Source organism: Branchiostoma lanceolatum, chromosome 2 (genome assembly GCF_035083965.1).
Source record: "Branchiostoma lanceolatum isolate klBraLanc5 chromosome 2, klBraLanc5.hap2, whole genome shotgun sequence".
Classification (NCBI taxonomy): Eukaryota; Metazoa; Chordata; class Leptocardii; order Amphioxiformes; family Branchiostomatidae; genus Branchiostoma; species Branchiostoma lanceolatum.
The window spans coordinates 31850296-31865535 of record NC_089723.1 but is presented as its reverse complement, the minus strand read 5'-3'; the positions used below and the strand labels follow the sequence as shown (position 1 = coordinate 31865535).

The 15240-nt window shown below is 42.8% G+C and overlaps 1 protein-coding gene across 2 annotated transcripts; it reads right to left on the bottom strand.

Annotated features, from left to right (window-relative positions):
• Positions 1-335: 335 nt before the first annotated feature.
• LOC136428646 (3-hydroxy-3-methylglutaryl-coenzyme A reductase-like) lies at positions 336-15201 on the bottom strand. 2 transcript variants are annotated; one of them, XM_066418322.1, is made up of 18 exons: positions 15038-15201; positions 11146-11325; positions 10006-10117; positions 9428-9706; positions 8995-9101; positions 8718-8840; positions 8061-8239; positions 7276-7514; positions 6948-7099; positions 6280-6471; positions 5000-5158; positions 4652-4809; positions 4118-4223; positions 3482-3652; positions 2946-3086; positions 2428-2586; positions 1634-1788; positions 336-1164 (listed from the first exon to the last, which is right to left on the bottom strand). In XM_066418322.1, the coding sequence occupies exons 2-18, from the start codon at positions 11305-11307 to the stop codon at positions 1053-1055; spliced, it is 2706 nt and encodes a 901-aa protein (XP_066274419.1). In that variant the 5' UTR covers positions 11308-11325; positions 15038-15201; the 3' UTR covers positions 336-1052. The 2 variants fall into 2 exon arrangements, with proteins under 2 accessions (XP_066274419.1, XP_066274418.1); XM_066418321.1 differs by lacking the exon at positions 15038-15201 and adding an exon at positions 13223-13337.
• Positions 15202-15240: the final 39 nt, after the last annotated feature.

The following is a 15240-nucleotide window of genomic DNA, read 5'->3' as shown; positions in this document are numbered from 1 at the left end:
CTGGACCCCAGAGGTAAGGTTTACCAGTCCAGACCAGCTTGTATACTTATGAATAATGTAAATGCAGAAATGCTAGCGGTGGTTTTATGTTCACGGTTTTTGCAGTGAACTCTTTACTGAGAACTCAAAACCGCCGCAAACACTCCATTTTCTCCCTACTGTGAAATTGAATCCCCACAAACATTTTTGCATTCACAGTACTTCATGACACCCTTCATTATAGGGTCCTTTCATCCATTGTAGATTTCCTCATTAATATATGCAAATCAGGAGACATCTGCTGACAAGCTGAAAAATGGAAAAACCTTGAATGAAACAGAATAACACCAACAAGGCTGTTTTGCAATAAACATAATTTTATACCAACTGTTGATCAGAAATGCTACATTAGCATACAGAATTTCAGACCCTGTTCTAGCGTAGTACACCCTCTCTGCACAGGTCTCTGCATGACAAACAATAATACTGGAACATCACACATGTACATTGTAGCTGCTTGATCACATTATAGCGGCAGATCCATTTTACAAGAATTTTTGGAAACAGGTTTATGCTTTTTACATAATTTACATACTTACAATCATGAACCCCTCCAGAAATATATCTGAATTCTACTGGAAGAAAAATTCCTTGGCAACAAATGATAGATACTGGCCTTTGTACAAAGAAGGTTGGCTAATGGCATATTCCGACACATAAAAGAAAAAAAATTGTTTCTTAGCTTACCATTGATACTTAAGGCTGTCTTTTATTACATGTAGAAATGTACAAGCATCCATTTTCAAGTAGATTGTCTAGAGTCCTGTGTATTACATTAAGGCAGGCTAAAAATACCATTCTTTAATCTCTGAACATTCGCTGACTGTTCCAAGTAGATCTACCATCTGCAAAGACCTGAACTGACTATTCAAGGGTTTGGGACTTCCCAATTATAAAACTGAAAGCAGCATTTATATTTAGTACACAGTTGTCCTGTATTCTGGCATCAAATATGTCACAGTGGTTCACTCATTGATACTAACAATGACAAAAGGCTATCTAAGTCAACATTGTCAAGATGCCTTGGCAGTACATGTTCCAGGTTCTCTACCATTGACCAGCTTCGGTAAAGACTCAGAGGCCACATCATTCTTCAATGCTTCTGGGGCCATGTTGAGTTTCGACCTGCAAGATGAGTGAAAAGAGAATTGTAGCACCAAATGCAGCTGGGAATTTTTTCATGTGAAATATTGCATGAGGATCACTTTTAAGTATCATGATGGTCATCACATACATTTAGTTATGTCTGTGTCTCCAGTCTTGATTCCAGCAAGGAGGTTTAACATACATGAGTTATTGCATTGTATACAGACACAAGTATCTCTTCATCTTAAGTCATCCTCAGTTGAGGTGAAGCATGATGCTTCTTCAAGTAGCTAGTTGTGCTAAGCGGCTTCAGTACGGCTCGCATTTTAAGCAAAGTACCCCGGGTCACCCCTACTCTTCTCAGTAAGGGTATTACATGAAGGTTCTTCTATGTGCAGAGGTTTGACGCGCCGTCAGTAGCATATAATACTATTTTTGATGGTGTTTGACACATCAATGGCATAAAAGCCCACAGCTAGAAGACCAGCCGTTGTTGGTGTGTTCTCACCTGTTGTGTCTGAGGTGACTGCGGACCAGGTGCCCGGCTGCCAGGGCGGACATCAGGGACAGCTCCCCAGCCATGACGGTCGAACACACCACCTGCGCCAGCTGCCTGGCGTTCGTGCCTGGCTCCGAGTCATGGGAGCCATCGATACCCATCATCTGTGGAAACACATAGGAAAAGAGCCGGTCAGCAAGGAGTGTGTAATACTGTAAATGCATTTAAGTTTGCGTGGTTTTAATTTTGCGGTAGGGAGAAAATGGAGTGTTCACAGTGATTTTCCCATTCGAGACAATGATAAAGGGGGTAGGAAGGCAAAGAAATTTCGCGGTGGTTTTAAGTTTGCAGTGAAGAGCTTACCGAGCAAACCGCGAACATAAAACCACAGCGAACATTTCTGCATTTACAGTAGTCCGAAGTAGATTTGCAATCCGCAAAGATCTCTACAGCACACAAGCATCTAAAGATATGTCAAGACACCGTAAATGTAACTTCATTCTATCTGCTAACATGCAGCTACATGTGTCAACGTCAGAATCAACTCTTGTAAGATGGTAGAAAGCTAGTTACGGATAATAACTGCTAGCTAATGATGATAACTGCTAGTTAATGAAAATCACTGCTAGTTAACAATGATAAGCTAGTTACTGATAATACTGTGTACACAGCAACCTGCTAAACTTTCTGTTGATCCTATTGCAAAACAGTTCCTCAAAATGTATGTATTTGAAAAGCTGAAGACCTCAGTAGATCATCCTATGAACTATACGAATGTACCGTAGTAAAATGTATGGCTGTACCTTGAGACAGGCCCTCTGTGGCGGCAGGACAGTCCCCCCTCCCACCGTGCCCACCTCCAGGGAGGGCATGGTGCAGCTGATGTACAGGTCCTCTCTATTCTCTCCTGTCGCCTCCATCAGGGTCATGCAGTTGGAGCTGGCCACGACCTGGGCAGCATCCTGGGGGGAAAAACAAGTACAACACAATATAAAACCTCCTTGCTACACCTCAGATATGACATCCGTAGCATGTACCACAAGGTATCAGAGCTACCACCCTACATCTACTTGGTTTTGGGCAGAAGAAGAAAGAAGAACACGCCAGCAAGAACAATATATTCCCACCCTGAAGGGAGGGGAATATAATTAGAATCATCCAGAATTTCAACCCTGCAATGATTTGCTAGTAGAAATACATGTCAAGGCGTTCTTAGAAATATCATAGCAATACAGTTAAATCAACATATATCTCAAGACTGTCATAAAAATTAAAAAATAGTGCTCATGACAAGAACAGCAGATTTCCCCTCAGAACCCACCTGTCCCGTGGCTATAAAGACGGCAGCTACAATGTTGGCAGCATGAGCGTTGAAGCCTCCGATACTCCCCGCCATGGACGACCCAATCAGGTTCTTACTGATGTTCAAGTCCACCAGGGCAGACACAGAGGTCTTCAGGACCTGAAAAGCAGACAAAATGATATGTCAGCATTATGAATAAGGCAGGTTACCTAACAAGAAGATTAAGATATCCACAACTACCATTACAAGAAAAAAGATCCATGCCTAATTCTGTAAGAAGAAGAAAAAAAGGTCCACAGCCTTCATTGGATGATAGAACTTTGTACAAACTATCCCTGTTATAATTCAAAGCAAATGTTAAATCTTACTTAATTACTTCCAAGGACTACATGTACTAGGATCTTCAATTTTTACACCTTTCTTCCTTCTTAGACACATGCAGATAGTTACACCACTGAAAGATATTTGCAGAAAAAGCAAGCTCTCAACATGTGTAATAATCACATAAGGATATATTCTAAGACTTGTTTTCACTCTCTGATTTTACACCTTACCTTCTTGACCTCCTCCCCCTTGATGATGGCCTCAGACACCACAGACTTGCCCCGCCCCTCCAGCCAGTTGATGGCCGTGGCCTTCTTGTCGGTGCAGTAGTTCCCACTCAGACTCAGCAGCTCCATGTCGGGGAAGAACTCCTCCAGCTTCTTCAGGGCCTGCTCTGTCCCCTGGGAGGAAGAGATGGGTTTTGAACTTAAGTCACACAGTCAAGTCTGCAGATCAAGCTCAATAGTCTTCAATAGATCAGTTATCACATTATGGACCAATTGTCCTGTGCAAAGATTTGAGCACATCATGAATAGAATATCTGATGTTACAGATAAGAGACAGGTGGATGGACATCCGGGAGTTTTACTCACTCACTAGTTTTCTAGGATAAAATCGCAAGGGGAGTATTGCAAGGGAGCGGAGTATTCTTTTGCTTCCAAAGGGGCAACAGTACTGTTAGACAAATCACAGTTTAAGACTGGCCACATATGACCTAGCAGCATCAATTAGAATTTTATGTTTGTCAGAGGATCTGCACCCCAAGGCAAAGGGAGCATGGTCGGAGCATGGGGGCACAGCGCCCTTGTTTCCCTCCTTAGTAAAAAAACATGTCATATACATATACATATACATGTCTTAGATACCTTGGAGAGCATGTTCATGCCCATGGCATCCCCAGTGACAGCCTTGAACCTGATGTAGATGTGTCGTCCTGCCACAGCTGACATGATGCTGTCCAACCTGCAGAACCTGTGGGAGGGACGTCTGATCAGTCACAGGTGCAATCAGGTAAAGTGGCTTATTGATAAAAAGGCATTGTAGCCAAGGGCTGACTTATGTATATAAAGTATACTGCACTTGGTTTACTCAAAAGACATTACACATTTAAAAGTATCAAAATAATGCATTGGCATTAAATATCAGGTTGATATTGGCTGGTAGCTTATAATATGAAGCAATTTCATCCAAGTCATTTTGCAGTACTCGGGAGTCATAAAAAGTGATGTTACTGGACTATTCATAAATCTAACTGTCCAGCAGATTGGTAGGGTTAGTTCTTTAGAGTTCCTGAGTTCAGTAAGAAAAAAACGGAACGACAAAGGGAGTCTCCGAACATTTCAAGTTCAACTGCAGAAGTGTACTAGAAAAGGTTGCAAACATAGTGTTAAAAACATTACCTGCTCGTAGAGTTAAAAGCGTCCCTCAGCAGGTCTAAGTTGTCGTTGTCTCGCAGCCATATCTTCAGTGCACTGGCCTGGGCGGCACTGGGCATTCTGACCACTGGGCCTCTGGTCATCCCGTCACCGATGATGTAGCTCCTGGCTCCCCCTGACAACTGCAATTGAATAACGGTCCTTTAGTTATCACAGATGCTGGCAAAATTTGATGAAGAGTGAATTACATGTAATTCAAATGGCAGTTGTGGTAAAGAAACAGCACTACTAGTATGTTATAACATAGTGCCCCCTAGTGAAAAGAAACAATACTGCAGCTTGCACTTCATGTCAGTCAACCTTTTTTCTTACCTTAATGGCTCTACACCCACGGTTGGTGCTAGCAACCAGACAGCCTTCTGTTGTTGCCATGGGAACCTGATACTCCTGCCCGTCCAGCAGCAAGGGTCCGGCCACGCCCACCGGTACAGGCATGTAGCCTATCACGTTCTCACAGCACGCACCTGTCACCTGCAGGGGACATCAACGTGTCAGCAGGTGGAACACACATGAAAAAACTCTGACACACCTTACAAAATAGGATACATGTACTTCTGTCATTGAGAACTAACAACAACTATCAAAAAACCTCTTGACACATCCTATAAAATAGGATACTTCTGTCATTGAGAACTAACAACAACTACTAAAAAAACTGACACACCTTACAAAATAGAATACTTTTCGTCTACTGTCACTGAGAACTTAACAGTAACTGGGAAATGTCGTGAAGTCTGTTGTAATCAATCTACATCTTACTTTTGTTTTGTAATGAACAAAACATTAAGTAAATCATGACAAGAAAATGTAAAAATGTACAAATGACACAAGTACCAATTCCTGCGAAATAAACCAAGGTACGACATATCTCACTTACAAATGAGTAGTCGTAGCTGGTGTAGGGTAGTTTAGATAAATGAAGGTACGATATATCTCACTTACAAATGAGTAGTCGTAGCTGGTGAAGGGTAGTTTAAATAAATGAAGGCTGGATATATCTCACTTACAAATGAGTAGTCGTAGCTGGTGAAGGGTAGTTTGAATAAATGAAGGGTGGATATATCTCACTTACAAATGAGTAGTCGTAGCTGGTGTAGGGTAGTTTAGATAAATGAAGGTACGATATATCTCACTTACAAATGAGTAGTCATAGCTGGTGTAGGGTAGTTTGAATAAATGAAGGGTGGATATATCTCACTTACAAATGAGTAGTCGTAGCTGGTGTAGGGTAGTTTAGATAAATGAAGGTACGATATATCTCACTTACAAATGAGTAGTCGTAGCTGGTGAAGGGTAGTTTAAATAAATGAAGGCTGGATATATCTCACTTACAAATGAGTAGTCGTAGCTGGTGAAGGGTAGTTTGAATAAATGAAGGGTGGATATATCTCACTTACAAATGAGTAGTCATAGCTGGTGTAGGGTAGTTTAGATAAATGAAGGTACGATATATCTCACTTACAAATGAGTAGTCGTAGCTGGTGAAGGGTAGTTTAAATAAATGAAGGGTGGATATATCTCACTTACAAATGAGTAGTCGTAGCTGGTGAAGGGTAGTTTGAATAAATGAAGGGTGGATATATCTCACTTACAAATGAGTAGTCATAGCTGGTGTAGGGTAGTTTCTCCAGCGCCTCCTGTCTGTGTAGCTGCTCGGTGAGCATCTGCCTGCGGACTGCCACGCCCCTCTCGGCCGAGCCAAGCTTGCTCTCCAGCTTGTACCCAGGAATGTGCTTACTGCGAACGAGCTGCCGTACTTCCTCATCCGTCAGCACATCGGCTCCCTGGGGGGAAGAAACAGGTTTAGTTATTTACACAGACATCACACCTGTCAACTAGTCTAAAGGGCAGAGACTAGTCAGCAATTCCTAACAGGACATGAACTCTAAAATCTGGTCAATGTGGACAAGTGGTCACTACAGACAGGATTCTTAAGGCATGTTTTGATATAAAAAATCATACAAGGGACAGGTTTAGTTATTTACACAGACATCACATCTGTCAAGTAGTCTGAAGGACATAGACTAGTCAGCAATTCCTAACAGGACATGAACCTTCAACCTCTGTCAATCTATGGGTGCCATATGGCAGCCACATGGTACTAAACTTGCTCTAGTTACCTGTGAAGTTTCCATATACATCTACATACCACTAAACAAATTGTCATGATTTTTAACTTTTCAAATTGCCATTGCTGTTAGTTGTTCCATTATCATCAATTGTCCATTCTGGCACTTGGAGGCCAAGTGTAAATCTTTACCTTGGTGTCGAGAATTTCTGCACATTCTTCAATAGACCTGGGTGCGTCATCCTCCTCCTCCTGCTCTGACTCCCCCTCTTCTTCCTCAGAATCAGCTGGGGACGTGACAGTAGATCCTCCCAGGAAAAAGGATGTCTTTGGCTCGGGGAAATCTAACGGACACAAAATTTACATCTATTCAATTTTAAATGCATTTTTATTGCTGCAAAATGTCATTGCATTTACTTTAGATCGCATTTTAAAAGCTTTTTGAAAGCAGACAGGTTACCACATCGTTAAAAGTTGTCACATCAATAATGTGGAAATTCAGGGAATAACAAGAACGAACCATCGGGATCTGTCTGTGTGCAGGTTGACAGACATGTGGTACTCTCTATGGAGATGACCTCCTCCTCCTCTTTCTCCATCTCCTCTACTCTGGAAGACTCCTGCATCCCTGACTTCCTCCTCTCCATGGCAGGGAGGGATGAGATGCTGTTCTCATTGTTCTCGAAGAAGATGTACTTGACAGAGAGTATCAGAGCCAGGACCAGTGTTAGGAACTCGTCATAGCTCATGGACAACCACCTGTAAAAAGTAACAGGTCAAGAATAAGGTTCACATCGAATCATGTTGTGTACAAAACAATGTGACTGTCTTAACTTAACAATTTTACATGTAAATATTGTAAAAAAAAATTATTTGTACTTCCACCTACATGTACAGGTACTCTCGTGCTTAGTGCAAAGAAAAGTCTACTTGTTGCAAAAACTGTGACATTGTGATATTTACAACAGGGGCATGATATGTATTATATCTTCCATTTCTAACTTCTGGCCTAACAGGACCGCTAAAATCTGTTCTATGTGGACAAGTGGTCACTACAGACAGGACTCTTAAAGCTTGTGTTATTAATGAAAAATGACACAAGGGGCCAACAAAAAGTGTACAGTTTTGACTGTTTACAAAATACCCTGTGTAAGACAAAGACTTTCCTTCTCATAACAACTCACTAGATACAGAACCAGCTGCTGCTGCATTGCTCACCTGCGAAGCTGGTGTGTTACACCGAAGGGCGGTTATACCAGCTATAAAGATACAGATACTGATACAAGAGAGGAGCTAGTGACTTACGAGGTGAGGTAGAACTGCCAGAGTGGTATGTCCGGTTCCACCTTCTGCTGGGCTGCAGGTATGGAGGCGACGCCCGTCTGCCCCATCAGACCCATCAGCTGGTCTGAGCCAGGAAGGTTTGAGTCCTTCTCACAGGGCACCAGCCAGCTGTGGGCATGGACCAGGGCTAGTCCCAGGGCCTAGACAGGGGGACAACCGGGTTTATTTTATAAGTCATTTGGGATAAACAGTAAAAAAGGTGGGAGGACCCAGCCTGACTAAATCGTGCTAGGAGGCCGGCCTGATGGTTACTGCCCCCCTAGAAGGGGGTCATTAACCCCAGCTAGCAAGAGACTGTGTAAACACAGGGTAGGGAGGACCAAGCCATTGACATGCTTAGAGGGCTAGGGGTCACCAGAGACAACTCAAGATCCTGTGCCAAAAATAGAACATATTGGAGAGAGATATCTACAACTGCCATGCATCAGCATATGATGCCTGAAGATGACGGATTGATTGATTGATAAACATCGATAAGAAGCACACCATGACCGGTTAGTTACTTGTGAAGATATCAGTTACATGCATTTGAAAAATGCAAAATACTGGAGACTAGACTTTGTGTACGCTCCAAGTTAAGAGCATGAATATGTACGAATGTATGTAAGAGGTACTGACCATGATGAGCTTGACTCTCTGTACCACAGGGTTGGGTTTTTGCTCCTCCACTTCATCCAGGATGTTGTCAGCCAGTTGGTTCAGCTGCCACACAGGCGGACCCTTACTCCGATCCTGCGACAACTGGAACATGCGAAATTTGTCAGACAAGGACTTTTTCTTCAATGCCTTTTATTCTGCCACTTTGATATTGATGACCACTGGATATCATGTTTTTACTCTGTCGACTACATTTTAAATCAAAACAAAAAAATCATTCAAAATAAAAAGCACTTACCTCCAGTACTAGAGAGAGGCATGCTGGGAAGAGGGTCATGAACACCACATAGTTGGCCAGGATGGACAGACAGCCGAAACAGCACATCATCTCCAGCTGTCGCACACCTGCAGGGGACGAGGTGATACATATCAGGGCTCCTGCCCACTTCAATAATACATCATTATACAGTGTCAAGGCAAGGAAATGGACCAATTTAGTGAGTAGAGTCCATTCCAAGTCACCACATATGTTTTTAAAACTATATTTGTAATTCAGCGGTTCCAATCATTTTCAAATTATTGTACTCTACATGCAGTTTTCTGTGACAATTTTTTTGTAATTCATATATCTATCCAACATGTTACTTAAAGTATATGGCTCTAATGGACTAATGAAATACATGTGTCAAGAAAAATGTAGCTACGGTTAGGTATCTTGTCTCATTCCTTACCTGACAATGTGCCAACCCCGATAACGAGAACCTCCACCAGTGCATCCAAGGTGAAGTTTGGTCCGAGGACGGCCATGCCTCGGGCAATGTTCTCTCGCACCTCCAGCTGACTGGAGGAGCTGAGGGCAAACTTGGCAAGGGCAGAGGCCTTGGAGAGGTCGATCAGGAGCAGGAAGAAAGGCATGGCCTCGTTAAGACCTGTGATCTCCTTGTCCAGGAAGTGGATCACAGCGCTGCTGAACACAAAACTGGAGAAGATGGTGAACACTCCAGCAATACCTGTGGGGGATGGAGAGATAAGAACACAGTGGTCAATCATTGACCAAAGTACAAACATACAAACCTTTTGATTGAGTGGTGTTTACACTGTACCGGATGGCTTGATGGCTTGTACGTGTTTGTCTTGGATAAAATCCAAATGCCGGGGAAAAAAACTGGACACTGTGGTAGACTTAGTGCAAGTCAATTGAAATAGACTGCAATAATTATTGATTACAGCTACAAATCAATCCTGAATCAAAATCAACTATCGTACATGAAAACTTACAGAGATTTGGTGACAATGGAGACACACTTACCAAGGATGTATTTGGAGCCGAACTTTCTGAGGTTGCGGAATTGCATGTAGATGTAGATGACAGCAATACATCTGGTCAGGCTCATGATAATGACATCACTGCTTTTGATGTCCTGAGAGAACACAAAATAGACATGTCAGTTATACCATTTCACTTGTCATGAATGTCCTACTGGACGCCAGACTGTTTCCAATCCAGGGTGGGTTTCCAGAAGCAGTTGCTAAACCATGCCTGACAAATATTGACTGATTCGTGACAAATTTCAAATACTGTAAATGCATTCAGGTTAGTGGTGATTTAATTTTGCGGTAAGGAGAAAACGGGGCATTCACAGTGGTTTTGAGTTTGTGATAGCACAAAAGTTACATACTGCTACAGCAATGGAAACATTGATGCCTTTATGGACAGCCAGTAGGAAACCACCTACTAGCAACTTGGCAAGGGTCCTATAGACGGACAGAACTGTCGTATCCAACATTATACGTACATGTGGCACTTAGTTAGACAAGGGGGTAGGCTGGCAGAAGACAGCACAGCAAAATTTTGCGGTGGTTTTGAATTTGCGATAAAGAGGTCACCACAACAACCGCCAACCGTGAACCACTGCGAACTTAAATGCATTTACAGTAGTCAATCATGCCACTACTGCAAAGATCTTCAAGTTCAACAGTCTTGGATTTTTTCCAAGCATTGGCATGCTAAATGAGGGCCTGCATGCCCTTTTTCGTCTTCGTAATCCGCAGGCAGTCGCCCAAAATCAACGTAATTCGTAATCAGTACATAAGCTGTAACGCGTAATTGGTCGCTTTCTTTCTACGTAAACCGTAACAGTTACCTTTATGCAACGTAAAGCGTAATCCATGAATTGCTAGTAAAGCGTAGGCTGATTTCAAAATCAGCTCTGAGAATTTAACGTAATTCGTAATCGGCGGCGAAAATGTTGCATAATTCGTAATCACTACTCCCTCCTAAAGTACAATACTGTTCTCTGAGCAAATTTCACACCCTACTTTTTTCACAATTAGCACTTTGAGGGTATGAGTACACTATACTGGCTTCCATTTCTCCATGACCGATACCCCAGTGCATTAAAACCTAAGCAAATATACACAGAAACCTCAAGACCAGCGAATCTCTCACCTCGTCGACATTACAGATGTAGTTCCATCCGCAGACGCGGTCGCTGTTGGTGATCATGTTCATGGACAGCAGACATATCGTGGCCGTGATGGTTCCCACGATCACCTCCCAGGGGTGCGACACGCAGAAGCGCCCGTACGCCTTAAACAGCCCCGTCAGCATGGCCAGGTTACTCAGCACCTGGGAACAACAATTACTAGAAATTAATCCCTGAAGTCTTTTTAAGACAAGTTGTAAATCCATCTAATATTGCAGCCGGTAATTCTAGCGATGGGGGAAAGGGAACAGTTCAACGTTCTTGCCTCAGTTAGCCTGGGTACCATTACTACCTGGGCTCCTAGTAGTCTTACACCAGAGGCGGCGGCACGAAATTTTGAATGGGGGGGCGAGATAAGTTGAGATGTAATGTCACTAAGACGAGCGGCGAAGGCGCGAGGCGTCGCGCCGAAGGCGCGACAATACTAGGGGGGTCCGGGGGTATGCTCCCCCGGGAAATTTTGAAATCTAGACCCTCTGAAATGCTATTTCCTGCATTCTGAGGGGCAAATTTTGCTGGAAGAGTAAGCTTAAAGTTTAATGACATCTCTATTTGTAAAAAAAAATGCAGAAAGGTTTCAGCTTGATTTTGGGGGAACGGCGCCCTCCCGACATATTTTTCCACCAGAAGCACGACATGCTCCCACAGGAAAATTCAAAATTCTTGACCCATTGAAACGCTATTTCCTGAATTCTGAGGGGCAAATTTTGATGGTAAAGTAGTCTCTATATGTGACAAAAAATACAGAAGGGTTTCAGCTTGAGTTTTGTTGGACGACGCCCTCCCGACATATGATTTTTCCGCCGGAGCGCGACATTGAAAACTTTAAAATTCTGACCCATTGAAACGCTGTTTCCTTAATTTTGAGGGGCAAATTTTGCTGACAAAGTAAGCTAAAACGATTAATGATATCTCTATATATGAAAAAAAAAAACAGACGGGTTTCAGCTTGAGTTTTGGGGTGCGACGCCCTCGAGCCCTCCCGACATATTTTTCGCCGGCGGCAACGTTCTCCTCCGGGAAAATTTTGAAATCTTGACGCCCTGAAATGCTTTTCCCTGAATTTTGAGAGGCAAACTTTGCTGATAGATTGAACAAATACAGAAGGGTTTCAGCATGAGCTTTGGAGGGCAACGCCGTCCCGACATATACGCCGGCGGCGCAACAATCCTAGGGCGCAACAATCCTACACTGTAGTATGCTAACGTACGTCAGAGAAAATTTTGAAATCTTGACACTCTGAAACGCTATTTCCTGCATTTTGAGAGACAAATTTTGCTGGTAGAGTACGCTAAGTTAAGAAAATCTCTGTCAGTGAAAAGATTCACAAGAGTTTCAGCTTGATTTTTGGGGGGGCGACGCCCCCCCAACATATTTTTCGGGGGGGCAGCCGCCCCCCTTGCCCCCCCTGTGCCGCCGCCACTGCACACTCATGATCACTGCCCTGAAAAAAATCTTTTTGACCGGCAGCGGAGCTTGGGTAGCGCAGCGGAGCTAGGGTAGCAGACGGAAGCTAAAAAGGCTGGCACTCAGGCTAGTGTAGGAGGCCCGGTAGTAATGAAATGGCACCCAGGCTATGCCGCAGCCGGTAGAGTGTTCAAATATTTGCTTAGCAGTTGAATAGTGACCGTGAAGATCGCTAAAATTAAGTTACCCTAACCGTTAACAAATCAAGAATTACAGTAATCCTTACTGCAGAGGCAATAAACTGACACCCAGAATTTAATCAAACTATGACAACAATCACCTAAGACAAACAGAAAAATCTCTATCAGTATCAGTTACAACAGTAAGTGCTTCCTGTTTTATGATATTCAGTGACATGGAGTACAAGTACCGGTAAATCTTGTGTTTAAAAGTATACTTCTAGAGGCCTACCCAACAAATCAAAAACAATTCATAAAAGTTAAGTCAACCCCCATTATTGCATCATCCCTTTTCTAAAGCTAACATACTGTGGCAATCTAGAAAAAAAAAATTCTGACAACTTCAAATTGTAGAAAAACTAACTAATAAGATAAAGACACAAAATACACATACCATACTTAACAGTCTCCTTTGGAAGTGATGTTTCTACTAAATGTTCTGGAAATGACAAAGGGAGCTAGAAGCTAGAAAAGCCTTTCAAATCCTGTGTCAAACCCCTAACTGGCTTAAAGCTTCTTGTGAGATAGCTAACCTAAATTGAAGCTCAGAGTCACACCCCCACCTGATTCCTCTTCTTGCCTGTGATTGGCAATCCCCAATCATCAGGTTCTAACCTGACCAATCAGAAGCCAGGATGGGCTGAGGTGACATGGAAAGAGTTCCATTATATGCCCTAGTTTGAATACGTAATAAATTTGCTTATGTGTCACAGATAAAGGGCCATGTATACAGACCTTTTATCAGATGGTAATTATCATAACTGGACTTAGAAAAAATGGACTCATCCATCAGACAGGCCCATAGCAACTTGTCATTTCAGCTGCAGTTTTCATAATGATCAGTAGGTGGCACTGCAGCCTGCATCTCCTTGACAAATTTGCCTCCTTGTGAAGAAGGGATGTTGTAAATTGAAGTACTAGTACATGTATAGATTAGTATCTGATGAACATCTTACTTTCCATGGATCCCTATGAAAAGGCCTACATGTATCACCAATCTAGCGCACGATAGGATAGTTGGCTTTTTTCAACTATCAAATACATTATTACGTTGAAACACAAGAGGATCTAGATGGTAGTGCAGTTTCCTGGCTCCCGGTAGTTGAACCCGCACCGAACCCGGGCTGCCGCCAGCCCATGAACACAACCCACTTACCGCTAGGCTAAAAGGTCCGGACCAGTTAGACTAGTCGGTTGGTGGTGCTTGAATCCCACTTACGGTTATATCAAATTGACTCCAAAACTTGCAAACCTTAAAGGCCTTTCAAAGGCTGCACCTAAATTTGTAGGCCTTCTGGACGGCGCAGGCATTATTTTGTGGGGGAAGCGCTGATTTGCGATTTTCAACTTATCGGGTCAAGGGTAGCTGGGGAAATCCAAAAATACACGCCAGCGCTGCCCAGAAGGCCTGCAAAGGAGGCTACTGGTCCAGAGCGTTGTTCTGGTCATCAAAGGTCACCATGTCGTTTCCAGGAAATTAGACAATAGGCGCATTAAAAATCACACCATGGCAAACTACATCACTTGATATGCGTTGTTCTGGTCTAGGGCGTTGTTCTGGTCTAGGGCGTTGTTCTGGTCGCCAAAGGTCACCATGTGTTTTCCAGGAAAGTAAACAATGGGCATATTCAAATTGCATGTCTCCATTTATAATAGGTGCAGCCTTTGAAAGGCATAAAGGTAAATGCCTACGGTTTGTGTGTTATGGCTGAAGTACTGATTACAAATTTATACAATGATTCTGGGCAGCTTTGGCCCCAATTTACGCCTTACGAAAAGGGCATGCAGGCCTTCATATCTTTCAATCAAGGTTATAAGTTATAGGGGAATGCATAATATTTCAGAGGACATGATATTTGAAAGGATAAGTGAACTTTATCAAATATAAATTTTACACAAAACTCGACCTGCACCTGACCTTCCCCGTCCACTGTCCACTGTGCCAGGAAAGACGCCCCCGGACTAGTAATAATTATTATATAAAATTATCATAAATATACGATCTCCTTGCTCAATCGTGTGTCGTGTCCCAAGCGACCAACTGAGAGTAACATATACGTCACCGACACCAAAGATTTTTGTCATTAATTGTCTATCGAAATTCGAAAGACATTTTAACGTTACATCATATAAAATCCACGTTTGTGTAACTTGCCCCCCTCCCCTTCCTCCTTGCCTGACAACGCGAGCTATTTCCACAATTACTTACCAGCGTATAGTCTTAAAACAGCTTAGACACTTCCCGGTGAATTATACGAATCTTCGATACTGTACAGATGTCCTGAAATTGTCTCCAGACGGCCAATTTGAGAGAATTTCTACCGTACGTGTTTGATGGTTCGTCTGCAAGTGTGTCATCATCCCAACGCAAATGGTGACGTCATGAAAATTCCCAGCATGCTTTACGAGAGT